Genomic DNA, 26,615 nt, shown 5'->3' with positions numbered 1-26,615 from the left:
GAGGGTTGCTTGAGGCCAGGAGTTCAAGGTTGTAGTGTGCCACAATCAGACCTGTAAACAGCCACTATACTCCAGCCTGGGCAATGTAGCAAGATCCCATCTACAAAAATAACAAAGATAATCTTCTGTGTTTGGTGCCTTGAAATTTGACTTTGAAATGCACAATTTGGGCAAGGCATGGTGGCTCATGCCTGTAATCCTAGCACTCTGAGAGGCCAAGGCAGGTGGATCATCTGAGCTCAGGAGTTCGAGACCAGCCTGAGCAAGAGTGAGACCCCATCTCTACTAAAAAAATAGAAAGAAATTAGCTAGACAACTAAAATATATACATATATACACACACACATATATATATATACACACACACACATATATATATAAATTAGCTGGAGGCCAGGCGCGGTGACTCACGCCTGTAATCCTAGCACTCTGGGAGGCCAAGGTGGGCAGATAGCTCGAGGTCAGGAGTTCAAAACCAGCCTGAGCAAGAGTGAGATCCCTTCTCTACTATAAATAGAAAGAAATTAATTGGCCAACTAATATATATAGAAAAATATATATTTTTCTATATATATTAGGGCATGGTGGCGCATGCCTGTAGTCCCAACTACTCGGGAGGCTAAGGCAGTAGGATTGCTTCAGCCCAGGAGTTTGAGGTTGCTGTGAGCTAGGCTGATGCCACAGCACTCTAGCCCAGGCAACAAAGTGAGACTCTGTCTCAAAATAAATAAATAAATAAATAAAATAAAATGAAATGCACAATTTGGGGTTATTATGAATAGCGGTGATATAAATATGATTTCATGTGCGTTTTGGGGAAACATAATGTATTCATTCCTATTGGATATATACGGGGTGAAATTGCTCAGTCATGGGATATGCATACACTATCAGCATTAACTATTGTTTTTATTAGCCATTATCTATTATTATCATCATGTTATTTATTATAGACCATTATTAGTATCAGCACTCAATATTAGCTATTATTACTGCAGTTGCTATTAGTTACCATTCATGGCCTGGGGTTAAGATGAGCAGATGCCTAAGTAGCTTGTGCCTCTTGGAGAAGTCCCTGAGGGATGGGGGTGGGGTCCCCACATCCAGGGCAGTACAGCCACTGGAGGCCTGTGGCCCATTATGTAGCCTGGCACTCTTGGCTTTTTGTGAAGAGGAACTAAGGTCATTGTGATCTAGGTAGGTCCCCTCCTTGGGAATCTGAACGATGCCCTAGGTGCTGGTCACTGGGTCACCATGTACATTGCGACGAGCTACCCAGAGGGAACACAAGGCAGGTTCACCCTCCTGCAGCGAGATCTGCCCACTGCCTTTGTCCAGTGCAGAGCCCAGCCACCTGGGTCGCCTCAGGCCACTACCCACAGGCCTTCCTTGAGCAATTGGTGGCTGAAATGCAGGGTCTCTCACCAACCCCCAGCATTGGGGGTCTGTGCCACCAGACCCCACTGCACAGGAAGATGTTCGTTTCCGGTTCCATGTCCAAAATATTTATTTTCAGGAAATGATTGTGCCTACACAACAGGGCAACGTTGTGGGGTATACCTGGCTGCCACAGTGGTACCTGGCAGGACTAACTAGGACAACAGAGCCACAGAATAAGGACTGGGAAGGTGGCAACAACTGTAAGGCCTGGGGCTGGGTTGGGGGAAGACTTTGATAGTGACCACCTGGATGATAACCTGGGCGTCTGATGTGTTGGAATCCTGGTTAGTTTCTGGTCTGAAACCAGTGACTGTCTCTGATGCCGACGCGGGAGGACAGAGTGGCAAGAACTGTCCAGCTGCTCATCCGGGAACTTGTCCTCCAAGGGGCTTTGCCACTTGTTTTCCTCCCGTACCTAGAAGGGACAGTCAGTGGTCAGCAGCATCCACAGCTCCCCCCAACACATGTCACTTGCTCAGACCCCCAGGCTACTCTCTTGCCCCGAGCAGCGTACCTGTTCCACTTGTCCGAAGACCCGCAGCAGGTTGCCACGAAGGACACCCTGAAGCTCTTCCTCACTCCAGCCACGTCTCAGCAACTCCTCTATCAGTACTGGGTATTTGGACACGTCCTCCAGCCCCTGAGGGAACCTGTGTGGCCACCAGCCAGCCACCCGGTGGGTCTCAGACCAGGTTCCCTGATCCTGACTCAACCAGAGTCTAGGGTCCCGGGAACCCCAGCCCTGCTCAGACAGGGGAAATGGAAACTTGGAGAGAGCACATGATCTGCCCTTGCCCTTCTACTCTTGAAGGACACCTCAAACATGCTTGAATATATGTCAAAACTCATTGAATTGTACTATTAACACTTATGCCTTCCAATGAACGCAAATGTTCCCCGCACTTATAAAAGAAGAAAAGCTTCTTTAGAACCGGGCTGGCCCTGCAAGCACAGCCCCAGCCGTGTGCAGAGAGGATGGCCAGCCCACACCAGACCTTGGCGAGTCTGCACAGAGGAAGTGGGTCAGCTGCAGCCAGGACTGGGCACAGGAGCTCTGTCTGGTGGCTTTGCCAAATATAATGCCCTAGAGTGGGGCACTGGGATGAAGACAGACAGGAGAGCCCAGGAGACTGACCCTAACAGTGGGGAGATGCCAGGAGGTCAAGGCCTAAAGGCCACGAGCCCCATAGCATAGTGGGCATGGGGACTGTGAGGGTCCCACTGCTGTACAGACAGCCCCAGACGAGCCACAGGGAAGCACTCACTGGCTGGCCCCATCGTAATCTCCGCCGATCCCAATGAACTCAGATCCGATGACTGCTTTGATGTGGTCAAAGTGATCTAGGAGGATGGAGAGTCAGCTGTTTGGGCTTGCAGGGCAGGGGTGGAACTCTGGGACTGGACTCTGCTGAGTTTCCTTCATGCAGCCTGGAGGCCACACAGGCAAATTCCTCATGGCCTGGCTCCCCGTGTGGCAATGAGGGCCCTGAGGTTTGAGCTGAACTGATTCCAGCTGGCTCTAGACTGGACTTCAGATTTGGGACGGACCCACAGAGCCACCCATTTCAGCCATTTCACTGACTCTAGTCTCTTGGAGAACCTGTGGAGGCTCTTTCTAGGTGTATAGAAGATGACAGAGGAACAAAGAATATAACTGATGAAAACCCCAGAGACCTAGGGGCTGCCCACGCCCTTGTCCAGAGGCAGAGCAGAGTGCTTTGGTAGCCCTTGTGGACTGCAGGTGACTGGCACTTGTATGCCATATCTGACTGCCTGCGTCCCTTGTGCCCATCAGTATCACACTGTTTTTTTTTTTAAGACAGAGTCTCACTTTGTTGCCTGGGCTAGAGTGCCGTGGCATCAGCCTAGCTCACAGCAACCTCCAACTCCTGGGCTCAAGCGATCCTCTGTCTCAGCCTCTTGAGTAGCTGGGACTATAGGCATGCACCACCATGCCTGTCTAATTTTTTCTATATATTTTTAGTTGGCCAATTAATTTCTTTCTATTTTTTTAGTAGAGATGGAGTCTCGCTCTTGCTCAGGCTGGTTTCAAACTCCTGACTTTGAGCAATTCTCCCGCCTCGGCCTCCCAGAGTGTTAGGATTATAGGCGTGAGCCACTGCGCCCAGCCAGTATCACATTGTTGACTCTGTGTCTCCAGTTCCAGGTGGCACCAAGGTGCTACATACTGTCTCCATCATTGGATTTGGGGTCAAACTGCTGGGACTATCCTGAAGCCCTCCCAAGGCTTGGGGTCCAAATCAGAGCTGTTCAGAGAGCTGGGGGGGGGCCTTACCTGCCACAGTGGACACATTGGCTAATGAGTTGCACTGCACCACTCCCATGGACAAGGACACCATCACAATGCCACCATTCTTTTTCTGCAGGAGTAGTCAAATGGACACTCAGCTTGTCCGCCCAGCAAAGCACGTGCCTGCCCACCCTCTGAGCCCCCAGAAGAAGGTGGTTAGCCCTGGCCTCCAAGGTGAGAGGAGACTTCACCTCTCTGGGTTTGTGTGAATGGAGGAGTCTAGGCCCTGGTTTGGGTAGAAGCATTTTGTTCTAGGCACTCGCCTTGAAGGGCAGAAGAATATTTACCATCTAGAAGCCCTCACTCCTGGATTCAAGAGTTCAGAGACTGGGGACTGGGTGTTTGTGTGGCAGATGATATTCCCCCTGGGGTTTCAGGGAGTTGAGGGAGTAGGGGCTCAGGTCCAAGAGCTCCTCGTTTGCTCCTCTTGCTTTAGGTTCTAGGGCCAGGGAGTTTCTCACCAGAAGCTGCAGTATGTCATCAGGAACATTCCGAGCATTGTTGCACACACCCCGGGCAGCCGAGTGGGAAAAGATCACAGGTGCCTGCGACACTTCCAGGGCCCGCCGAGCCACAGCATCCGAGACATGGGACAAGTCTACCATCATGCCCAGGTGGTTCATTTCTGCCACCACCTTCTGCAGGGACAGATTGGGAGGAGAGTAGCAGGGGTGCAGATATGTTATATACACATGTAGGAAACAGGTGGGGTGTGTACATTTGTGTGACGTGGAGTATGAACCAGCATCCTCACCTCTCCAAAGCTGGTCAGCCCACTGACGTTACTGTAGAAGGGGTGGATGTCCTTCGCTGAGCTCTCTGCCCTGCAGAACGGGCCAGAAGGTGGTCTGATTGGTGGCCATGCCTTGGCCACAAGATGTTAGAGGCTCTATCCACCCTCTATCCCCACAACCTCCTGGAGCAAAAGCAGGGACCCAGGATGGGCTGTGTCTAGCAGAACAAGATCGCTGCTGTATCTAGTCTGGTGAACCCCAGAACCCAGCTCCCCTCCCCCCTCCAGGGTCAGTGTGAAATCCCAGGGCAGATCCCTGCTCAGTGGGCCCACAGTTAGCACCAAGTGCTCACCAGGGCGTGTTGCAGGTGTGCGTGAGCGTCAGGTAGCGAACTCCCAGCACATAGAAGGCTCTCAAGATGGAGAGGCTATTGTCCAGTGAGTGGCCGCCCTCCACACCAATGAGGCAGGCCAATTTCCGGGTATTGTTCAGACCTGGGGGCAGGTAGGTCAGGTGATTATTTTCAGGGGCTGGAGTAGCTCAACCAAATTCCTAACACTCCCCACCAACCCACCTACCTTCAACTGAGGTCACAAGCTCCAGCTCGGAGTAGGAGGCACACATGCGGCGGATGAGGTCAATCTGCTCCAGGGTGAGGCGCATGGCATCCCGGTCCTGGGTCTGGCATGGGACGTAGGCCGACCAGAACTGGGGGGAAGGCCAGGGGTTGGCTTGGGCAGGGGCTGCTTTGGCGCTCCCTGGGCTTCTCATAGGCTCCACAGAACCCAGTGGGGCCAGGGGCCACACGCACCGCTTGTTCCCTTGTCCCTTCACACCCAGCATCGACCTCAGGGCACTTTTTGGGTCACTATGGTAACTGGGTTCCCATGTGACTAACTTGTAATGTCTGAGGCCCCCCCACCCTCCCCAAGATTCCCTAGAAGCCATGCCCTGTTTGTCCCTGTGGTACCTGGGCGCCCACGAGGCCCTCTCTAAGCCTGTCCAGGCTGGTCTGGCCGTGGCTGAAATTGCGCAGGTTAACACCCTGTAGCCCGTTCTGGGAAAACTGCCTCAGGATCAGGGGCAGGTCGTTGTGGCTGGAGGAAAGTCAAGGCAGGTCAGGCCGAGGACAAAGGAGTGGACCCCCTAGGCCTCCAGGTCAGGCAGGACATGGGCCGGGGTCCCTCACCGCACACTGCCACACTGTCCAACTATATTGAGACCCCCGGAAGCCTGGGCTGGGGGGTTCCCACCACAGAGGGGCTGACAGAAGAGAAGGGCACCTTCCTCAGCACCCATGGGTGATGAGGGGCCATCCAAGGATGGTGTGACGGAGCCTCCTTGCCAGCCCTGCATTCTCTGGGCCCCCTCGCCTGCCATGGGGTGTGCGCACCCCCATCGCCCCCACGCTGCACCTACGCACCCGTCCACGAGCGGGAAGTCCCGCATCAGGGCCCGCGCGCGCTCTCGCAGCTCCTGCATGCTGGGGGCACCCGGCGTGGTGGGGGTGTCCCACGTGCTGGAGGCACCCGGCGTGGTGGGGGTGTCCCGCGTGCTGGGGGCACCGGGCGTGGTCGGGGCGTTAGGGGCGTCTGGCGTGGTCTGGGCGCGAGTTCCAGGCTGTGGCGGCAGCAGGAGCAGCAGGAGCAGCAGACGCAGCAGAGGTCGCATGCCGAGCCCGCGGGGACCGTCGAGGTCCGCTGGCTGCATGTTGTGCAGCTTGAGGCAGGCGGGCAGAGGTGACCGTCGCGATAGCCTGACAGAGACGGGCGAGGGGCAGAGGGCGAAGATGGAGTCCTGACCCAAGACTCGGATCACCCAGCGGCGAGGCCTCGCGAGGAAGGGGTTGAAATCACGGGACCCCGCGACGGATGCGGACTGCCGCGCCGTTCGGCCACCAGGGGGCGCCGCGCCCTCCCGCCCATTTCCCCAAGGCGCCCCCGCAGGCTGGGAGGCCTCTGCCACGTGCGCCCACGCGCCTCGCGGCTCAGGCTCCCGCCGCCCCTCCCTTTCTCACTTCCCCGCTGCTCCCAGCGAGCGGACCCAGCTTGCTCCTGCGCTGCCCCTAGGCTGGCCCTCCACGAGAGGTGCTGGGGCGCTTCTTCCAAAGACTGGCCCTGGGCCCTGAGGCCCATCCCGACCACATCATGTCCCCGACTGCTTGTGGCCTATCCCGGCCACACCCAGGGCTGCTTGTGTCTCTCTGACCACGGTGCACTGGGCTCTGGGTTCCCAGTGCTGGGCCGCGTGGGGTGGGAGTGCAGGAGGAGAAAGTCTCTGGAAATGAGGGGTTAACCCTTGCACACTGGATTCGGGATGGGGCCCTGTGTCCCTGACCTCCCTCCGTTGCTTTATCATGCCCCCATGTCCCTCCCTGAGGGACTCTAGCCAGCAGCTGGGAGCTGGCAGGAGCACCCCTCGCCCTTCCCAATCAGCCTCAGCAAAGAGCTCCCTCCTAAGGCGCTGCTGTACCTCCCCAGGACCCAATGGAGGGACATTTGGGATGAGAAGCCAGCGAACATCTGGCCAGGGTCAGGGGACATTTACTCCATAGAGCAGGAACCCAAACAGCTATTTGTTTTTGTTTTTTTTTGAGACAGAGTCTCGCTTGTTGCCCAGGCTAGAGTGAGTGCCGTGGCGTCAGCCTAGCTCACAGCAACATCAAACTCCTGGGCTCAAGCAATCCTTCTGCCTCAGCCTCCCGAGTAGCTGGGACTACAGGCATGCACCACCATGCCCGGCTAATTTTTTTTTATATATATATTAGTTGGCCAATTAATTTCTTTCTATTTATAGTAGAGACGGGGGTCTTGCTCTTGCTCAGGCTGGTTTCGAACTCCTGACCTTGAGCAATCCACCCGCCTCGGCCTCTCAGAGTGCTAGGATTACAGGCGTGAGCCACCGCGCCTGGCCCCAGACAGCTATTTGAATGGAAGGAAATGAAGTAATCCCAGAGCAGCGGAGCCCCCCGCCCCGTACCTTCCCTCAAGAGCTGCTGGCCAGGGTCCTCCCTACCTCCGTGTGGAAGCCCCTGTCTCCTCCTGGTGAGAAGTAAGGGTCCCACGGAAAGGCCTGGCACCTGGGTTCTGCAGCTCCCCTCACCCTGTCTCCTGCCTCTTGTGGCTCCAGGTCTCCCAGAAACCTCGGGCTGAGTTCCCTTCCTTGCCCCGCAGGCCCCACCCTATTCCCAGCCCTGCGCCCCTCACCCTAGCTTCCTCTTCCAGCAACGTCCCCAACCACACAAGCACTCTCGCCCACGTACACAGGGATGTGCTCTCTCCCAGAGGCCCTACCACCGGAGAGGCTTCGGGTCTGTGCCCAAACTGTGTCACCCACAGAGACCTTGTCTTTCTCCTGCCCCGCAGCTTCTCAAAACTCTGCCCTGAACTTTGGCACCCCGAGAAGCAGCTCCACCTTTGCAACCTTCCCCAGGTGGCAGAACTGACTAGGGCATGGGTAGTGACCTAAGTCTCACGACTGGAGAGGTGAGAAGGCCCTGTGACAATGAAATGAGCAAACTCTTCCAAAGGGACTGGAGGGGCCATGCTAACCGGGAGGGACAGTGCTTCCAGCTTTGATGTATTTTAGGGACTGTGCACTTGATGTTGCCCAGGGCCTGCTGTCCACGGCAGGCAGATCCAGGGCGTTGGCTAGAGGTGGGTCTACTCCCTGCCCAGTGCCACTGGAGGGTTCTCTAGGGAGGCCCGTTGCAGAGTGTGAGGCCACTAGTGCTCTGCTTCGGAGAAGAGTGGGGTGGTTGGGGCACCCCAATGCCCACCTGGCTCCCTTCCTGCCCTCCACTGTCCACTGCTGCTCATGCAGTCCTCCTCTCACCCGCTCATGCAGCCGAGTGGCAGGAGGGAGGAGGAGTTCTGGAATTTGCTGGTCTCCAGGTGAAGAACGTGGTTGTGGTGGATAAAGGGTTTGTTCTACCCCTTCCTTAAGGCCTCCAGGAGTGGGGGCATGAGGAACAGGGAAGAGGTAGGCAGGGATACCTACCTAACAAGCAAATGGTAGCTGCTGATACAGGAGTGGGTGGGGATAATGGAACTTTTATGAGGTTTTTTTAGCTTTTCTCCAGGGTCCGAATGTCTGATGTCCCAGGACTCGGGGGAAACACTAGGCTGTGATGAGACAGTGAAGGTGGGCACTGTGTCTGCTGAAGGTTAGCTGGGCAGCACGACTGTCCTCAGCATCCAACTTCAGTCCTCACACTTTAGCCTTGTGGTAAGTTTAGGTTTAGGTTTTAGCCACCAAGGTGGCCTGTCCCCACCTTAACCTCACCCAAGGCCATGTCTGTGCTCTACCCCTTGCAGGAGAAACAAGCACATACCAGCAAAGCCTTATCCTAGGAGCCCCCAGTGTCAGTGACACAGGGACAATTTGGGGTCAGAGGGTAAGTGACCCAGATGCTGGCAGAGGTGGACACAGGGGGGGAGGCGGGGAAGCTGGGGTCAACCCCATAGCTGGCTGTGGGTGCCATGCCTGAGGCCTCCTCACTGTCTCCCCCTCGCCCCGCCTCACGGTGTCTCCACATCCTGCTGGCTCAACCTCCAACCATCTCCCAGGTGTGTCTTCTTCCTGTTCCCACTGCCTCTTCCCCAGGACAGGCCACTGTCATCTCCTCACCTCCAGTCCCTTCCCCACGGAGAAGCCGTACCTCTTCCTCTTTTAAAACACTCTGAACCTAAAGTTCTTCTGCAGCTTCCCATAGCTCTTAGAACATTCCAGATTTCTTTCTGTGGCTTTTAAGTCCTGGAGGGTCTGCTCCCACCAGTGACTGTAGTCTCAGCAAAAAGCACAAACCTCCTTGCTCTCTGAGCTCTGGCCACATCAGCGATGCCTCCTCCCACCACAGGGCCTTGGCACATGCTGTTCCCTCAACCTCCAACTGGTGGGGTTTTGAGGCAGGGCCAGGACAGGAAATCTTGCTGCCAGGAGGGAATGGTGGGTGAGCAGCTCCTCCCTGTAATTCCTCACCTGTGCTGTGTCTCCATAAATGGAGACGTGCAGGGGATGCAGTGATAGACATGGGTTTCTCCCAGGACCAGGCCCATTCTGGTACAGAGCTGACTCACCCCTACCGATCTCCCGTGTGTCGCAAGAACATGCAGGGGAGCAAGAAGTCAGGGTGAGTTAGAGGTGCACAGGGCGCCTCACGTGCTCAGAGTGCAAGGGTGGGTGCAGGTGGGTCTTACTCAGTATCCAGAATTGCCCAGAGGATGGTCTCCTTCATCCAGGGTCCCCTGGTCCTGGAGACTCACGCTGGATCTGCTCCCAGATTCAGACTGATTCAGACCAAGTTCCAAGGAATAAGAGTCATCCAAGCCAGAGCACGGCCTGGCCACTGTGGATACACATCCTCCAATCACAAAGCTGAAGCCACCCGCCTTGAAGTGGCACATAGCCAGCACGTTTTTCTTCCTCCAAAGGCAGCCAATGTTTGTCTTTCTAGAAGTACAGCAACCACTTGTGTGTCTCTGTCTCCTGCTTCCACCCAACCTTCTCCCCACCCCCACCTTTCTTTGCCACACTTTCGCCAGCCTGTCTCACATTCCTGGGTGACTTTTTGATGGAGACAATGATGACCTGAGTCCCATCTGCACCATTGAGCTCCTCTTACAGCTGGGCTCTGCCTGAGTTCAAGAGCACAAGATCGGCCGGATGCACTCTGGGAGGCTGAGGTGGGAGGATTGCTCAAGGTCAGGAGTTTGAGACCAGCCTGAGTAAGAGCAAGACCCTATCTCTACTATAAATAGAAAGAAACTAATTGGCCAACTAACATATATAGAAAAAATTAGCCGGGCATGGTGGCACATGCCTGTAGTCCCAGCTACTCGGGAGGCCGAGGTAGGAGGATCGCTTGAGCCCAGGAGTCTGAGGTTGCTGTGAGCTAGGCCGATGCCTCAGCACTCTAGCCAGGGCAACAGAGTGAGGCTCTGTCTCAAAAAAAAAAAAAAAAAGATCCAGAATATACGGTCCCCAAAGCAAAGTCACACGAGCTTGGCTGCCAGACTTGAAGCGCGTGACTAAGCTGCTTCTGGGGCCCAGATGTTTTGGTGTGAAGCCCACAGGCTGGGAGCTTGTGCTCTGAGATTGGATTCCATGTTGTTGTGTGTTCTTTTTTTTTTTTTTTTTTTTTTTTTTGAGACAGAGTCTCAAGCAATCTGGGCTCAAGCAATCCTGCTTCCTCAGCCTCCCAAGTATCTGGGACTACACCATGCCTGGCTAATTTTTTTCTATATATATTAGTTGGCCAATTAATTTCTTTCTATTTATAGTAGAGACGGGGTCTCGCTCTTGCTCAGGCTGGTTTCGAACTCCTGACATCTTGCAATCCGCCCACCTCAGCCTCCCAGAGTGCTAGGATTACAGGTGTGAGCCACCGCACCCGGCCAAAGATAGTGCCATCAGCTGGGGGTGGGGAAGGAGGCTAGAGGGGCCTGGGTACAGGAGCTGGACCCAGCAGGGTCTTCAAGGGTGTCCCTGGGAGGCAGATGGCACTCCCTGAAATGTGTCACCCAGAGGGGGATGGCATATCTAGGTAACTCCATGAACAAAACCCTCTGTGCTGATTATCCTCTCTACAAACAAACAAGCACGTGGTGAGCCTCTGTTCTCTCAGGATCAGGTTTTGCTGGGACCTCTCCTCCCTCCTCCTCCTGATGGCAGCAGTATGGCATGGCTGCCACTGCCCAAGCTGGCAAGTGACCTCAACAGGCCACAGCCAGGTATTTGGGCACCTACACATGGCAAGGGCTCAAGCAGCATTGGTTGGAGAAGGAGTGGATTTGGCACTCGGGAGGCTTCACTTCCCTTTCCTTCACAGAGCAAGGGCACGTGTGCCCGTGACAGTGAGAGCAGCCACAGTTCCTGTGTGCCCCCATCTGTGCCACCAGTCTGACATGCCTTCGCTGGTTCAATCCTCACAACACCCAGCATAGGGTTTTTCCAGCCTCGTTTTCTTTTTTCTTTCTTTTTTCTTTTATTTTTTGGGGGACAGAGTCTTACTCTGTCACCCAGGCTAGAGTTCAGTGGGGTCATCAGAGCTCACTGCTACCTGAAACACCCTGGCTCTAATGATCCTCCTGCCTCAGCCTCCCACGCGGCTGGAACTACAGGCACCGACCATTAGGCCTGGCTAAGTTTTCCTGTTTTTAGTAGAGACAGAATCTCACTCTTGCTCAGGCTGGTTTCGAACTCCTGACCTCAAGTGATCCTCCTGCCTCGGCCTCCCAGAGTGCTAAGATTATAGTCGTGAATCCCCCGTGCCCTGCCCTCCAGCCTCATTTTCTAGGTGGGAAAATCGAGCTGCTGGCCAGGCAGCTGGTCACAGTGATGCAGGCCTCACCGTGTCACATGGGGATTCCTCCAGGCCCCCCACTTCCAGCTGCTGCCTCTCTCTCAGGAAAGGCCTCGAATTCCTTACATCCGTTTCCCACTGACCTCCCACTAGTGATCTCTCACTGGTGCTGGTCATTTGCTGGGGTGTGCGGTGAGGTGGCTGGACCAGTGTCCAGTTATCACATGTGCTGGCATAAGCACACTGGAGGAGGGGCTGTAGTGACACCAGGTTCTAGAAGCCAGTGCTGACCAAACCTCTACTGTGCATTTAGCCTCAAGTTCAGACTTGCTGTCTGTTTTGCTCTACCTAGCCTGCTCATCTCTGAAGCCCGACAGATGTGTTTCTGCAACACGCCATTCATTGCACACCCTGTCCACAGCCCCCCAAACTTCCTGTTTTTATGTGGGGAGCCCTGCCCTCCTGTGACGCCCATCATGTGAGCTCTCCCGGATCCCTGAGCTGGCAGGATATCAGACATCACCTGAGAAGCTTTGATTTTATTTTATTTTTTAAACATTTCATTAGGGAAAATGTCAAACATATAACAAAGTAGAACCCTGGTGAGGTGGCTCATGCCTGTAACCTTAGCACTTTGGGAGGCTGAGGTGGGAAGATGACTTGAGGTCAGGAGTTCAAAGCCGCAGTGAGCTATGATCTTGCTACTGTACTCTAGCCTGGGTGACAGAACGAGACTCTATCTGTAATAAGTAAGTAAGTATGTAAGTATCGTGTTTCCCCGAAAATAAGACAGGATCTTATATTTATTTTTCCTCAAGAAAACACCCTAGGGCTGGGCATGGTGGCTCACGCCTGTAATCCTAGCAATCTGGGAGGCTGAGGCGGGAGGATTGTTTGAGCTCAGGAGTTCGAGACCAGCCTGAGCAAGAGCGAGGCCCCGTCTCCACTAAAAATAGAAAGAAATTAATTGGCCAACTAAAAATATGTAGGAAAAAATCAGCTGGGCATTGTGGCACATGCCTGTAGTCCCAGCTACTCGGGAGGCTGAGGCAGAAGGATCGCTTGAGCCCAGGAGTTTGAGGTTGTTGTGAGCTAGGCTGACACCATGGCACTCTAGCCCGGGCAACGGAGTGAGACTCTGTCTCAAAAAAAAAAAGAAGACAGGGCTTATTTTCAGGGGATGTGTTATTTTTTTTTAAGTATGGTACAACAATCTACATTTATTCAAATATACTTAAGTCGTCTTCTTCTGGAACATCATCATAACTCTCCAAACCCCGAATTCCATCCTGAATTTCTTGCGACTCTATTTCCTTTAGAACCATTGGCCCCAATCTCTCATGTTGAACAAGAGCTCTCATGGGGCAGATGAGAAGGGCTGCTCGTCTTCTTTACTGCTCCGCAACGAAATGCATGGGTTGTGCAGATATGCTGCGTAGCCACACCCATCACTAGGTCTTATTTTCGGGGCAGGGCTGATATTGTGCAAATGCTTAGAAATCCTGCTAGGGCTCATTTTATGGGTAGGTCTTATTTTCGGGGAAACACGGTAAGTAGAGAGGAGAGTATATTGAACTCACATGTACCAATCACCCAGTTTCAATGATTAACAACTGATGGCCCATGTTGTTTCTTTTTTATTTAAAAAATTTTTATTTTATTTATTTTTTTGAGACAGAGTCTCACTCCATTGCCCAGGCTAAAGTGCCCTGGCATTTGCCTAGCTCACAGCAGTGTGAAACTCCTGGGCTCAAGCAATCCTCCTCCTCAGCCTCACAAGTACCTGGGACCACAGGTGCACACCACCATGCCCAGCTAATTTTTTCTCTTTTTAGTAGAGACAGAGTCTCGCTCTTGCTCAGGCTGATCTTGAACCCCTGATCTCAAGCGATCCTCCCACCTTGGCATCTCAGAGTGCTAGGATTACAGGCGTGAGCTACTGGGCCTGGCCAATCCATCCTGTTTTATCACCCTTTCCACAGATTATTTTAAAGCAAATCACAGAACATCTAGTTCATCATATTTAAGTATATGTCAGTAAAAGGTAAGGGCTCTTTTTAAAAAACAACAACCAGCCAGGGGTGTGTGTGGCACATGCCTGTAGTCCCAGCTACTTGTGAGGCTGAGGCAGGAGGATCCCTTGAGCTTGGGAGTTTGAGGCCAGTTTAGGCAACATAGTGAGACCCTCATCTCTGAGAGAAAATAAATAAATGAAGGACAACTGCCATACCATTATAGCACCCCAAAACCTTAATAGTACTTCTTTAATATCTTAAATTATCAGGTTCAAATTTCCCTGATTGCGGAATTCTTTCATAACTGATTTGTTTGCATCATAGAGAAGACCTCCCACATTGTAGGTAGTTGTCAGGGCCTAATGTGTAGGGTCCTCTTCCCTGTTTTTTGGGTTTATTTATTTGTAATTTATTTGTTGAAAACATCATGTCTTTGTCCTTTACAGTCATCCATATTCTGGAGTTTTCTGATTGTATCCCATCATGTCATTGAATGTCTTCCTTTGTCCTGTAAAATGGTAGTTATGGGAAGCTTTTAAATTTGATTTCCAGGCTCCCCCCTAAAAATTTACAGGGGCTGGTGTTAGTGCTCGGGATTGATCTTTCCTAAGAGCCCAGGTGAGCCTGTGTGTCTCATGTTTGGGAATTGCTACCCCATGTGACCCCTCCAGTAATCACAGTTGTTCCTGAGTCACGCCAAGTAACAGAGAGAAACTGTGGCAGGTTAGTGCAGACTCCCAGTGGGGACACCCTGGGCGCCCCAGAGCCCGTGCCTCCTTCCTGGAAAGGAGGTTAGGGAAACTTCTGACGTTATCAGGACCTTTCCTGGCCTTGTGGCTGCGCATGTCAGGGAGTAAAGCTACAGTCTTGCTGCTGTGGCCCCTGAGGACAGGTTTGCTGTCCACATGGTGGGTGGCTTCACCTGGGGCTTGGGGCTATGAGTTGCTGACAGAGCCACCTTCTTTCTGCGTTGCTGGTGCAGGTGGGCCTGGGACACAGGCCCAAACCCTGTGCTGTGTCTTCTCTGCTGACCCCTCCCCCACCCCCACTCCCCAGGACCAACTGTCCCCTTAACTGCTGAGACATTCCACTAGTAACAGTCAGCACCTCACTGCCACAGCACACAGCAGTCAAGATTGATCTTTTCAGCATCTACATCAGATCACTCTCCTGTTCTGTTTAAATGCTCCCGTGACTTCCCATCTCACTCAAAACAAGATCCACACTCCTCAGCCTTCTCCATCTTTCCTCCCTGGACACTTTAGCCTTTTTGCTGGTCCTAGAACAGGTCAGTCTCATTCCCGCCTCAGGGCCTTTACTCTTGCTGTTTCCTCCAGGAATGTTCTCCCTCCAGCTCCTCCCATGACTCCTTCATTTGCATCACTGCTGAAATGTCACCTCCTCAGAGAAGACTTCCCTGACCACCTCGTGTAACATAATGGTCCTCATCACTGTATTCTCTTATCCCATTTTATTTTTCTTTATAGCAATCATAATTACCTGAAATTATATTGTTTACCTGTTTGTCTCTTCCTTTAGTTTGTGGTGGTTTAAGGAGAGAGGCTTGGATCATTAATGAACCCACAAGGAGGGTTCAGTGTTGCTCTCAGCACAGAAAGCCAAGTACTCAGACAACACGAATCGTCAAGGAATAAAGGATTTATTTCAGTGGTCGTGTCGCTTGGGAGCAGGAGGTATGAACTGCCTCAAACCCACCTCCCTGACCAACAAGATCAGGATTTTTTTCTGCAGTCAAAATGAATAATGCATGGGGGGAGTTAGCCTCCTTATATATTTGGGGTGGAGTGCAGGACATGCAAGCACAGTGAGAAATCATACTAGTACATACCTCTTATGATCAAAAAATGGTGGATAACTCCCTTCTGGGGCAGGGATTTTAATATTTTAATGAGCTTGGGGTTAATATTGGTCATTCTTTCAGCATTGTGTGCAGGCTTAGTGGGTCGTTGGGCGTAACTGGTGGTGGAGTTATCACTTGTCTTCTCTGGACAAATAAATAGGTGGTGTAAAGCTTTGTAGTTATCTCGTGGTTCCAGGGAGGCTCTGCCGTTTCTGGGAAAGAAACTCAAAAGGGGATGCATCAGTGCAACAGGAAGTCACAAAGCTCTGGGCAGCAACTGTTATGGGCCTGGGAACTTAAAACATTAAGAGAACTACCAAAAAAAATTATTAAAAAGTGTTTTCTTGGCCGGGCGAGGTGGCTCACGCCTGTAATCCTAGCACTCTGGGAGGCCGAGGCAGGCGATTGCTTGAGGTCAGGAGTTCGAAACCAGACTGAGCAAGCAAGAGCGAGACCCCGTCTCTACTATAAATAGAAATTAATTGGCCAACTATAGAAAAGGCCGGGCGTGGTGGCTCACACCTGTAATCCCTAGCACTCTGGGAGGCCGAGGCGGGCTAATTGCTTGAGGTTAGGAGTTCGAAACCAACCTGAGCAAGAGCAAGACCCCATCTCTACTATAAATAGAAATTAATTGGCCAACGAATATATACAGAAAAAATTAGCTGGGCATGGTGGTGCATGCCTGTAGTCCCAACTACTTGGGAGGCTGAGGCAGGAGGATTGCTTGAGCCCAGGAGTTTGAGGTTGCTGTGAGCTAGGCTGACACCACAGCACTCACTCGAGCCTGGGCAACAAAGTGAGACTCTGTCTCAAAAAAAATAAAAATAAAAAAGTGTTTTCTTGCTTATGGAGCTGGTTATAGGATCATCTCATTCACCAGTATATTCCAAGCAACTAGCACAGAGGCTGGTATGTACCAGGCACTCAATAGATACTTCAACAGCTGGAGGGATGGATAAGCGGCTGATAGATGGACAGCAGATTCTTCATCTTGCCCCTCCTCTTCTCAAAACACACACACACACACTTACAGGTAAGCACTCACCAGGCTCTGCATTTCTGTCTGTGTTCTGCTGTCATTGCAGGAATCACACAGAAGCTGCACCCAAGGGTCCTCATTGAAGGCTGAAGGTCTTAACAGGACCAGGTGTTCCATGTAGGAATGTACTTCAAGGGAACAGGGATGTTTGGGGCTTGGTCTTGGACCAAAGCTGAATTGCAAGTCAAACACTGTTAGAGAAAATCATTTTATTGAGCACTAGGGACCCCAGTGGGGCCATAACAGGCTGGGAATAGAGGAGCCTGTGAGCCTCAGGGTGTTGCTTGACTTTCTCCGTATTGTTCCTGCTCCAGGCAGCAGGTCTCCCTGGGTCTCTCTATTCTGTCTCCTGAGACCCCAGGCAGAAGGCTTCCTCCTGCTGTGGGTAGCCCCATTTTCTCCTTCTAGTTTCAGGAAGTCTGATCCCTCTTGGTCTGTGCTGGTGGTTGCTGGCAGTGACTCAGAGCAGAAGCTCATCTGGTGGACAAGCCCCTGCTGGGCTGCTCTGCACCCTCTCTCTGCACCTGAGTCCTCGGCTAGCAGGATGCAGACTTTTCTTTCTCTGCCCCAGGAAGAACTCGAGAAGATTGAGTAGAAGACCATTAGGTGTTCTTCCAGGTCAGCTTTGGCCCTGGATGTTCAAAGCAGCCTCAGTTTCTGAGGCTCCTCGTGCAGGGCCAGTTAGGACGGAAAGGGGCTCCTGGCTCAGGAAGGCTTAGGCAGCTAGCTGGCTGAGCTTGTATCTCCAGTAGTGGAATGTGGAGGTCACTGCAGAAGAGGCCTTAGGTGTTTAAGGGAGCTCAACATTTGCCCTTTCTGCGGAGCAGCTGAGCGAGCAACCTTCTTGCGGGCCAGCCTCCTGGCGCGATGCTGCACACGCCGAATTTTGGGGCTAGGGCAGCCGAGGTCTTTCTCTCCCTCCTGCACAGCCCGGCGTCTCTTGGGAGCCCGGCGTTTCTCAGGAGGCAGGTTGGGGGCTCTGGGGACTGGCTTCTTCTCTGCTTCGGCCTTTGCTGGTGTGGCTAGAGGAGCATCCCCAAAGAGCACACGCCGAATTTTTGGGCTAGGGCAACCTAGGTCTTTCTCTCCCTCCTTCACAGCCCGGCGTCTCTTGGGAGCCCGGCGTTTCTCAGGAGGCAGGTTGGGGATTCTGGGGGCTGGCTTCACTGCTTCAGGCTTTGCTGGTGTGGCCAAGGGAGCATCCCCGAAGAGCCGGTAGCCTCCACCCAGGCAGTACGTCTCCCCATGCCAGCCCACCTGGGCTTCTCCACACCCTTGGTAGAGGAGGTGGTAGTAGCTATGTAGAGGCGGACAAGCAGGAGGCAGTGGTGCTGGAAAGGAAAGCAGAATCGATCAGTTAGGCTGGGCGTGGTGGCTCACGCCTATAATCCTAGCACTCTGGGAGGCCAAGGTGGGAGAATTCCTCAAGGTCAGGAGTTCGAAACCAGCCTGAGCAAGAGCGAGACCCCCTCTCTACTAAAAATAGAAAGAAATTAATTGGCCAACTAAAAATATATAGAAAAAATTAGCTGGGCATGGTGGCACATGCCTGTAATCCCAGCTACTCGGGAGGCTGAGGCAGGAGGATCGCCTGTGCCCAGGAGTCTGAGGTTGCTATGAGCTAGGCAGACGCTACAGCACTCTAGCCTGGCCAACAGAGTGAGACTCTGTCTCAAAAAAAAAAAAAAAATCAGTCAATGTTTGCTGTGTACACTGTGCTGTCAGCATTCCCCCTCACATCTCTTCCTGCACCTGGCTGAAGCCCTCTCATCTGCTTGGCATCCCAAGCACAGCCTTAGTCTATCACCTCTATGGGTCCCCTACAGACGGGACACTGGCTGCAAAAGCAATTCCCTGGAGCCTGTGGCAGCAGCAGACCAGGATGTCCTCCCCATTCCCAGAGAGAACAGTGGAACCTCAAAATAAATGGAGTCAGGACCCCCTCAGTCTCTCCCTTCCACAACCGAGGAAACATTCTTAAGGTCTGTCACTTCTGAGGATTTCATGGAAGTGGTTTTCGTGTTTTGGATCAATGGTGTAATACAAATCAGGTAAGAACCGCTCCCACCGTGGCAGCTCCTCTTGGGCCTCATTCATACAGCCTGTTTCCCCCACACTGAACTCCAGCCCTCGGATACTTTTATCTAGCTTTTCTAACACTGAAGGCCAAATGCTAAGGCAGAGTGACCAAGAAGGTGAGAGCCAGCCTCTAGGTACCACTTCTAGGCTCAAAAAGCCTTGTCACATCTATGCAACTTCCTGGGACACCACTTCTTCAGGCCTCCAGTCTCGGCGTGCTACAACGCTACCCTTGGCTCTCCTTTTTTCCCAGCTAAGTGATGTTTGGCTTGTCCCCAGGGCTCAGACTGGGATGTGTCTTCAGGACAGCACAGCAAAGGTGCCTGGGTCTGGGGGCAGGTTCATGAGTGTCCCTTGATAGCTCTGCCTCAAACTGCTTCATTTGTCACTTGCCCACAAAAACACATTTGGCTTTTGCTAAGAGGCCAATCAGGAAAGGGTCTGACTGGAAGCATCTTGTGGTTCAAAAGGGAAGGCTGAATTTGAAAAGATGAGAAACTTTAGGAACACTGGCTCAGAGCTGGCATTTCACTTGCTCTCAGCAGTGAGCAGGAACACTGTGGGTCCCTAAGTGGACCCCAGGCCATTGCTGCTACTTATGGCTAGAGAAGTTCTGGCATGGTGGGAAAACCCAAAAGTGGCAGCCAGGTGAGGTTGTATGCACACCAGTGCCTCCTGTCCAGATGCCTACCTGCCATGCAGCCCTCCCAGGGGACAGAGGACAAGTTAGAGTTAATATACAAGATCCGATCAGACATTCTTTTTCAGGCAACCAGATTGGTATCTCGAAGAGACATGGTAGGGCAGTTTCCCCAAGGGTACTACGTTTCCATAGTTACCCTGCCGTGGAACCTGAGAAGGCCTGTGAGGTCATCACTGCCCAGTGAGGTCACATAAGCAATCTGTGAGTAGGGGGGCAGCCTTCAGGCCCTTGGAGTTCTGTGGAGAGTAGAGCAGAGGCAGAGAGGAACCCTGCCTGGGCCCTCACATCTGGCCCTTCCCACCCATGGCCCAGTCAAGTAGCCACTTCCTGTGGAGCACACCTACAGGCTGGCACAGACAGCCCCAGTGACCCCAGAAGGGTGAGAGACATTCAAATTCTGACATTGGCCAGAGAGGCAAGATTAAGCTAACAAGCAGGTAGCTTGCATGGCCCTCACCCTAACCATTCAACAGTTGGAGAGGCAGAGATTTAGATGGACTAGGGGATGAGGGCAGGCTCTTTGTAGGTGCACCTGAAGGGCAAGTGAGATCTGGACACATGGAAAGGAGAGGGCAGACATTCCCACTGGGGGGAATAAAAGCAAAGACAAGCTTTTCTAGACCTTGTTCTGTCCCAAATGTAAATTCATAGAAGCCTCTTTTTTTTAATAAGTGAGGAATCAAAAAATCTGAGAGGTTGGGGGCCTGGCCAAGGCCACACAGATAGTGGAGAGGCATTCTGCTCAACAGTACAGCTTCATGTGGGGTTCCAGATTTATGGCTCAAAGAAATTTGAGCATAAGGTCACAATGTTTAAAGGTGATGATCACTGGGAGGGATGTTATAGGTGCTCCAAGGGATCAATGGGAGAGATGTTATAGGTGCTCCAAATGAGAGTCTCAAATGACTACACAAAGTGGGAATAATAGGCCATTGGTAATTATTAGTGGAGACACATAAAAACATAATTGGAAATTATGACATGATACAAAGTCAAAATCCAGTGTATTTTTCATGTGTCATGTGAAAGACTACAGAGAGCCATGCTCAGTAGCTTACCTTTCCCAGTCATATACCAGCTCATCTGGCCCTCATGGTGGTGACAGGGCAGCCAAGAGCCTCCAACTGAGACATGTGCTTACACGCCCAGGACACTGGGAAAGATCCCTGTTCTGCCATCACTTTTAAGCCAGCTAAAATCAGATTTGCTGAGGCAACAGCTCTCTCACTGAGGATGTTAGTCCTGGAAGGCTTCTCCTTCGGCGAGCTGCCAGCTCAATCTTCTGAACCAGGCTCACATCCCAGGGATGGGTTACAAAGCTGATGACAGTGCCTGGAACCTCACTCCCCACATGGCCCACGCTCCCTGCTCTGTGGATGTAATCTTGCAAGGTGAGGGGGAAATCGTAATTGATAACCAGCTCCACATGGATGTTGTCCAAGCCCGGAAAGGCTATGTCTGTGCAGAGAAGTACATCTCGGGAGCCCTTCTGGAAGCACCGGAAGACGCCTGCCGTCATTGAGGCTGGCATTTGACCCTGCAGCCTTAAGTGATTTTGTGGTCATCCAGAATATATGCCAGCCAGTTCATAGCGCTACAGCTATTACAGAACACCAGGACAGCTACTGAGGGTCCAGTCCTGTCTGATTTGTCATGATGCTTGAGGATCTGCACCAGCTCAGTCACCTTCTCTGCTCCCTTCAACCTCATAAATGTCTGTCTGACATGAGGCATGATACAGCGGAGCTTGGAGCTCGTGATGGTGGCGAGAGAGTCTGGGCTGGCAACCTTACTCAGTAACTGGCCTACACCTTCAGGAATGTGGGTCCCACCAGCACTAACTGAGCTTTGGGATTGAAGGGGTCTTCCAAGTCAGTTGGGCCTTCGGCTGTATGACTCTAAGATGTAGTCCACCAATTCCAGAAAGCTTTCATCCAGCAGCGTGTCTGCCTCATCCAACACCAAGAAGGACAGCCGCTCCAGGCTGATCAGTCGACCTTTCAGGGCCTTCCACAGAGCTCCGGCAGTGGCTACTAGCACATCTGCTGAAGACTGGACGGCTGCAGCCTGATCCTACGCATGCCATGGCCTCCCTCTAGTTCTTGCACCTGCAGGCCCAAGGAGCTCGGGAAGGCACAAGGACCAGGCCCCGGGAAGCGGGGATACGGCGGGAGTCCAGGCTTGGCCAGCCCACAGGCCGTTAAAGCAGCGATAGTAAGTAGCTGAGAGTCTTGCCACTGCCGGTTTCCACAGCGCAGAGGATGTGGCGGCCGCGAAGTAGCGGGGGGATGGTGCTCGACTGCACGGTTGTGGGCCGTAACACTTTGGGCGCAGCCTCCTGGAGTGAGCGCAGCACACGGGGCTCCAGACCCAGGTCCGGGAAGCTGCGCTCCTCGGACGAGACGTTCCGCAGCGCTGGCGTCTCGCGTTGCGCGCGCTCGATGGAGAAGTGGTCCCGACGCGCGCGCCGACTCCTCCAGCCACGCGAGGCGAGCGGCGCGCACTCCCAGCGGCCCAGCGTGAGGCGCGCCGGCTGGTTAAACTCTGGCCGCCGCGCCAAGACCAGCAACGGTCCAGGTCGCACTAGCACCGGCGTCCGGCAGCTCCGCCGCCTGCTCTGCAGCTGTTCCTGCCGCCGCTGTAGAGCCACCGGAATGCGCACCACCGGCAGGGGCTCGTCGGGACCGCGGACAGCCAGGTTCCTTCGGGGATCCGGTAGCAACCGAGTCGTAAGGGATAGCAGCCGCAACCGCCGTGCTAGAGCCATATATGCTTTCTGAGGGAGAGGCGCACAGCACTGACGTCACGGACGCGACGCCGCCTCGAGTACGGTGGCTGGCGCGGCTCAGTAAGGCTTGAGGAGCTGGAGAAGCGTGAGGAAGGAGGGAAACTGCAGAGTTCAGCTGCTAGTCTGTAGGTTCGTACACCGGATGGCGACTTGCAGACCTGGGCCAACTTTGGGGAAGGGAGCGCGGTGGAGGCAGGATCGGAGCCGGAGATACGAGGCGGCAGTGGGGCCTTGACTCCGTGGACCAGGAGGGCGGAGTGCCTCTGGCGATGGAGTACTTGGTCCCTGCGATTCTTCTTTGTCGTTTCTCATTGTCCCTGTGATAGCCTGTCCAGTGTGGGGGTTCTCAGTAAACTCCTAGGGTGCGGCGATGTTTTCCATACGTGTCCCTGCACAAGGTCTGCTAATACGTCTTTTGAGAGTCTGAATGAAGGGTCAGGCCTAGGGGCCCAGACAAGGGTGGAGAGTCCGAGATCTAGGCTCCGCACCCCTGCCCCTCTGGCTGATAGCCAAGCGTGCAAGCTGGTGGCCTTCAACTTTCTCTCGCAAGTGAGAGGTAAGGTCTTAAGGCTTTATTTCGAGCAGAGTCATCTCTTCTTCACACTGTTGTCCTTCCTTTTTGGCCAAGGTTCACTCTCCACTTCCTTGTCACCTCTCCCAACTTCTCATTCTGAATTCACCACCTTTGCAGTCCCCTCACCTCCACTGCCTTCCCAGTGAGATACCTAAGTTGTTTTCATAGTAGTAAGGCGGGTCCTGCTACCCTTGAAATGATTGGGTATGTGGCTCATTAGGCAGAATAGCCCTGGTCAGGCAGAATATTTCACGTGAATTCAGGTTTTCAGATTGTAATCGAAAAGAAAAGAATTACACTATTCGTACTTCTAGAAGAGCACTGGAAGATGGATGTCCGATCTTCTCTATAGTTTGCCATGCTTGGCGTGGGAAATAAGGCAAATGTTTATGGATTAACTACCTACAAGTTTCTTAACATCTGGAGAATAGGTTTTAGTTCATCAAATACTATTATAAAAATTACAGACTTTTAAAAGTACCATTGTGATACATAAGTAGACTTTTTGGAGAGTTACCAGTTAAACCAGTGGAGGAGAGAGTTTTTAGTAATGATGAGTGAACAGTCATTGGATAGAATAGTGGTTCTAGGTGAGAGTGATTTAGCTCCTTCTTTTCTCCCCCCATATATATTTGACAATGGCTGGAGACATTTTTAGTTGTTACATATGGGGAAGTGTTACTGGAAGCTGCTTGACATCATACAATGCTCAAGACAACCCCCACAACAAGGAAACCAAACTTGAAGGATGGCAAGGCACTTTCAGTGCACGTTGGCTGTACTAGAGCTCTTCTGTGGCTGAAGCATGAAGGGAATCATAGCTTTTGTTGAACTTGGCCTGTTAACTTCAAAAATCTGCTTTGCACAGCTTACAGGTTTTGCACATATAGGTTTATTTCTTTTCTTTTCTTTTCTTTTCTTTTCTTTTCTTTTCTTTTCTTTTCTTTTCTTTTCTTTTTTTTTTTTTTTTTTTTTTTTTGTGCCGTGGCGTCAGCCTAGCTCACAGCAACCTCAAACTCCTTGGCTCAAGCAATCCTCCTGCCTCAGCCTCCCGAGTAGCTGGGACTACAGGCATGCACAACCATGCCTGGCTAATTTTTTCTATATATATTAGTTGGCCAATTAGTTTCTTTCTATTTATAGTAGAGACGGGGTCTTACTCTTGCTCAGGCTGGTTTCGAACTCCTGACCTCAAGCAATCCGCCAGCCTCAGTCTCCCAGTGCTAGGATTACAGGCGTGAGCCACCGCGCCCGGCCATAGGTTTATTTCTATGACAAGGTTTATTGCTAGACATTCTTCTAGACTGCAGTAATTCAGGTAATATGCTCTCAAAAAGACTCTTGTCCAGTAACACTATCTCTTCCCATGAACCAAGCACAACTGTGGGCTTGAACCTCTGGAACCAATGAACTCTGTTTCTAAGCATCTTACACAAACCTCCCCCTATTTGCCAATATAAACTTCCCTTTACCCTTCCCTCGCCAGATGCACATGTGGTTTGCCGTTCCCACATCCTGGGTTGTAATCCTCTTTTCTTGTTCTCGAATACACTCAGCACATTTGGAGATAATTTTCTGTAATGTCTTTTTTTGGGGTTGACAGGACATTGTGTCCCTATAACTGAAGTTAAGGTTGCTGTCTAGGAAAGAAATTGGGAGTAACAGAGGAGACCTGCTCTTAAAAGGAAAGGCACAAGAGACTGAGGATGAGTGACTAAAATGGCAATCTGGGCGTGACCTCAGGGAGGGATGAGTGGCTGTAGCAGTGACTGGGAAAGGCATGGGGGCTCTCTAGTTCCTCTGAGAGGAGACTTCTTGGAGGCAGGGCACATCAGGCGTCTCTGACAGTGCAGGAAGGAGTTCCCAGATCAAATATTGAACAAGCGGGTGTCCTCTCAGCCAATAGAGAGGTGAATGTTCAGTCACACCTCACAAGGCAGCCAGTCAAGGCCAGGTACTGGACTCAGTGCTAGAAACCTGGTGTTAGGGACTGACCTTCCACAGCCCCACCGGACAGAAAAGCAGAGACATCGAGGATGCAATCACAAAAGAGGAGGTTTATTTTCTGGCTAGCCAGGGTCCAAGCCCCAGAGCACCAACGCAGTGGCCACTCTCACAGGCAAGGACCCTGACCGGAACAACGGCATGCCTTTTATCCCCATGGTGCACAAGCTGCGCACAAGCTGACTACGCATGGATCATGCGTTGACCTTTAAAATGATTGGTTGCCCACTATTGCCTTTTGAAATAATTGGCGGGTTGGTTGCCCTCTATTGCCTGATGGGCCAGTCGCCTGTGCTTCAATGACTTCATCCCATAATTCCCCTTACAGCGGTGTAGCAAGCAAGCAATGACCAGAAGCAAAGGTTTGCGGTTAGCTCACTGCCCCACCCAAGTAAATTCCCGACAATTAGAAGAATTCCTCTGTCCTACAAATTCCTCTGCCCTACACTGGCAGTGAACTAAGCAGCTGTGCTCCTGTCCTGTGGAGCTTGCTAGTGTTCTAGAGGAGGAGCTGGGAGGTGAACAAGAAACCCCACCAGTCAGTGTGGACACATGGATTGTAACTGAGCCACAGAGAAGCACAGGGTGTTGGGAGAGAACATGTGACCAGGGACCTGAAGTTGATTATATTACTAGAGATGCAGCTTCACAAAGGGGGCATTCAAGGACAAGGGGGCATTCAAGGACAAGGGGACCCTAGTGTAGGTGTGCGTGAGTGAGTCTGGGAAGGTGTTCTAGACAGAGAACTGCATGCAAGTGGGCAGGTCCCAGGACAGCAGAGAGGCTCCTTGGTGTAGGAGACTGTAAAAGGTGGCCGGGGAGGTCAGAGCAGAGAGAGGGAGGGGGAGGGGTGCAAGGTGGGGCTGGAGGGTGGGTGGGGACTGATCCCACAGAGCTTTGTGGCCATTAGAAGGGTTTGGGGATTTGTCCTAAACTCAGTGGAAGCCATTGAAGGGTATAAACCAGGGATCGGTATCAAAGCTGCCTTTCTAAGGTGCCATGCTGGCTCATGTGAAGAGAGGGATGGGAGGGGGCGAGGGTAGATTTGGGGAGTGCTGAGGTCCTGGCAAGAGGTGAGCATGAGGTGTCTCGGTGCGAGGCGGTGGTGGTGGAGATGGAGCAAAGCAGGTGGGTGAGAGTTCAGGTTTGAAGGTTATTTCAGCAGGAATTAGTGATGTATTGGGTGGGGAGTGTGGGTTAAGGGTAACTGGGTGAATGGAGGTGCTATAAGTGACATGGGAGAATTTCCTCCTATGTGTTGGCTGGTTAACACCACTCCCTTTAGATCTTAGATCAGAGATTTCTCAGCTCGTGTCCCAGGTCCTAAGGGTCAGGGCTGTAAATGGTGAAGGCCATGTTCAGTGAATGTGGCCCTGCTGGATTCTGCTGTCTTGTGCAGGGGCCAGGACTAGACAGCAGGGTACCTCTCCCAGTTCTAGTCTGAGGCCCTAGTCAGGGGCTAATATCTGGTCTTGGCTGGATCCCTTGGTACCCCAGAACTTCTCCCACTCCAGGTCCCTGCCTTTGGAGTCTACCCTTCTGGCCAGGACAGACTATGTCTGTGGGAGACTGAGCTTGGCTTTGGCGCCTGACAACTCTGGGTTCAAGTCCAGCACCACCATTCACATACTGTGTGTTTCATGCACTCACCAAATGTCCCCTGACTCCAGGGCCTGCCTGATTCTGGTGTGGATGACAGAGTGGGACCAGGCTGGTCCCCACTCTCAGAGAGCTCCTCTGAGGGTGAGAGAGACACAGACC

The 26,615-nt window shown here is 52.4% G+C and overlaps 2 protein-coding genes and 1 pseudogene across 3 annotated transcripts; all 3 read right to left on the bottom strand.

The window, feature by feature from the left end:
* Positions 1–1,489: 1,489 nt before the first annotated feature.
* On the bottom strand, positions 1,490–9,838 carry DPEP2 (dipeptidase 2). The gene is made up of 11 exons (XM_020282573.2): positions 9,684–9,838; positions 5,909–6,241; positions 5,456–5,582; positions 5,064–5,193; positions 4,838–4,979; positions 4,506–4,575; positions 4,213–4,389; positions 3,737–3,821; positions 2,706–2,781; positions 1,955–2,090; positions 1,490–1,855 (listed from the first exon to the last, which is right to left on the bottom strand). Exons 1-11 carry the CDS (start codon positions 9,719–9,721, stop codon positions 1,589–1,591), a joined length of 1,581 nt encoding a protein of 526 aa, XP_020138162.2. The 5' UTR covers positions 9,722–9,838; the 3' UTR covers positions 1,490–1,588.
* A 5,319-nt stretch (positions 9,839–15,157) lies between these two features.
* LOC105859058 (DPEP2 neighbor protein) lies at positions 15,158–20,680 on the bottom strand. Of its 2 annotated transcripts, none has more exons than XM_075995703.1 (2): positions 20,547–20,680; positions 15,158–18,037 (listed from the first exon to the last, which is right to left on the bottom strand). In XM_075995703.1, the coding sequence occupies exons 1-2, from the start codon at positions 20,569–20,571 to the stop codon at positions 17,472–17,474; spliced, it is 591 nt and encodes a 196-aa protein (XP_075851818.1). In that variant the 5' UTR covers positions 20,572–20,680; the 3' UTR covers positions 15,158–17,471. The 2 variants fall into 2 exon arrangements, with proteins under 2 accessions (XP_075851818.1, XP_012598104.1); XM_012742650.2 differs by lacking the exon at positions 20,547–20,680 and adding an exon at positions 19,477–19,646.
* A 6-nt stretch (positions 20,681–20,686) lies between these two features.
* On the bottom strand, positions 20,687–22,255 carry LOC142862614 (putative ATP-dependent RNA helicase DDX28; annotated as a pseudogene).
* Positions 22,256–26,615: the final 4,360 nt, after the last annotated feature.

Source organism: Microcebus murinus, chromosome 20 (genome assembly GCF_040939455.1).
Source record: "Microcebus murinus isolate Inina chromosome 20, M.murinus_Inina_mat1.0, whole genome shotgun sequence".
NCBI lineage: Eukaryota > Metazoa > Chordata > Mammalia > Primates > Cheirogaleidae > Microcebus > Microcebus murinus.
This window is presented reverse-complemented; position numbering and strand designations above follow the sequence as displayed.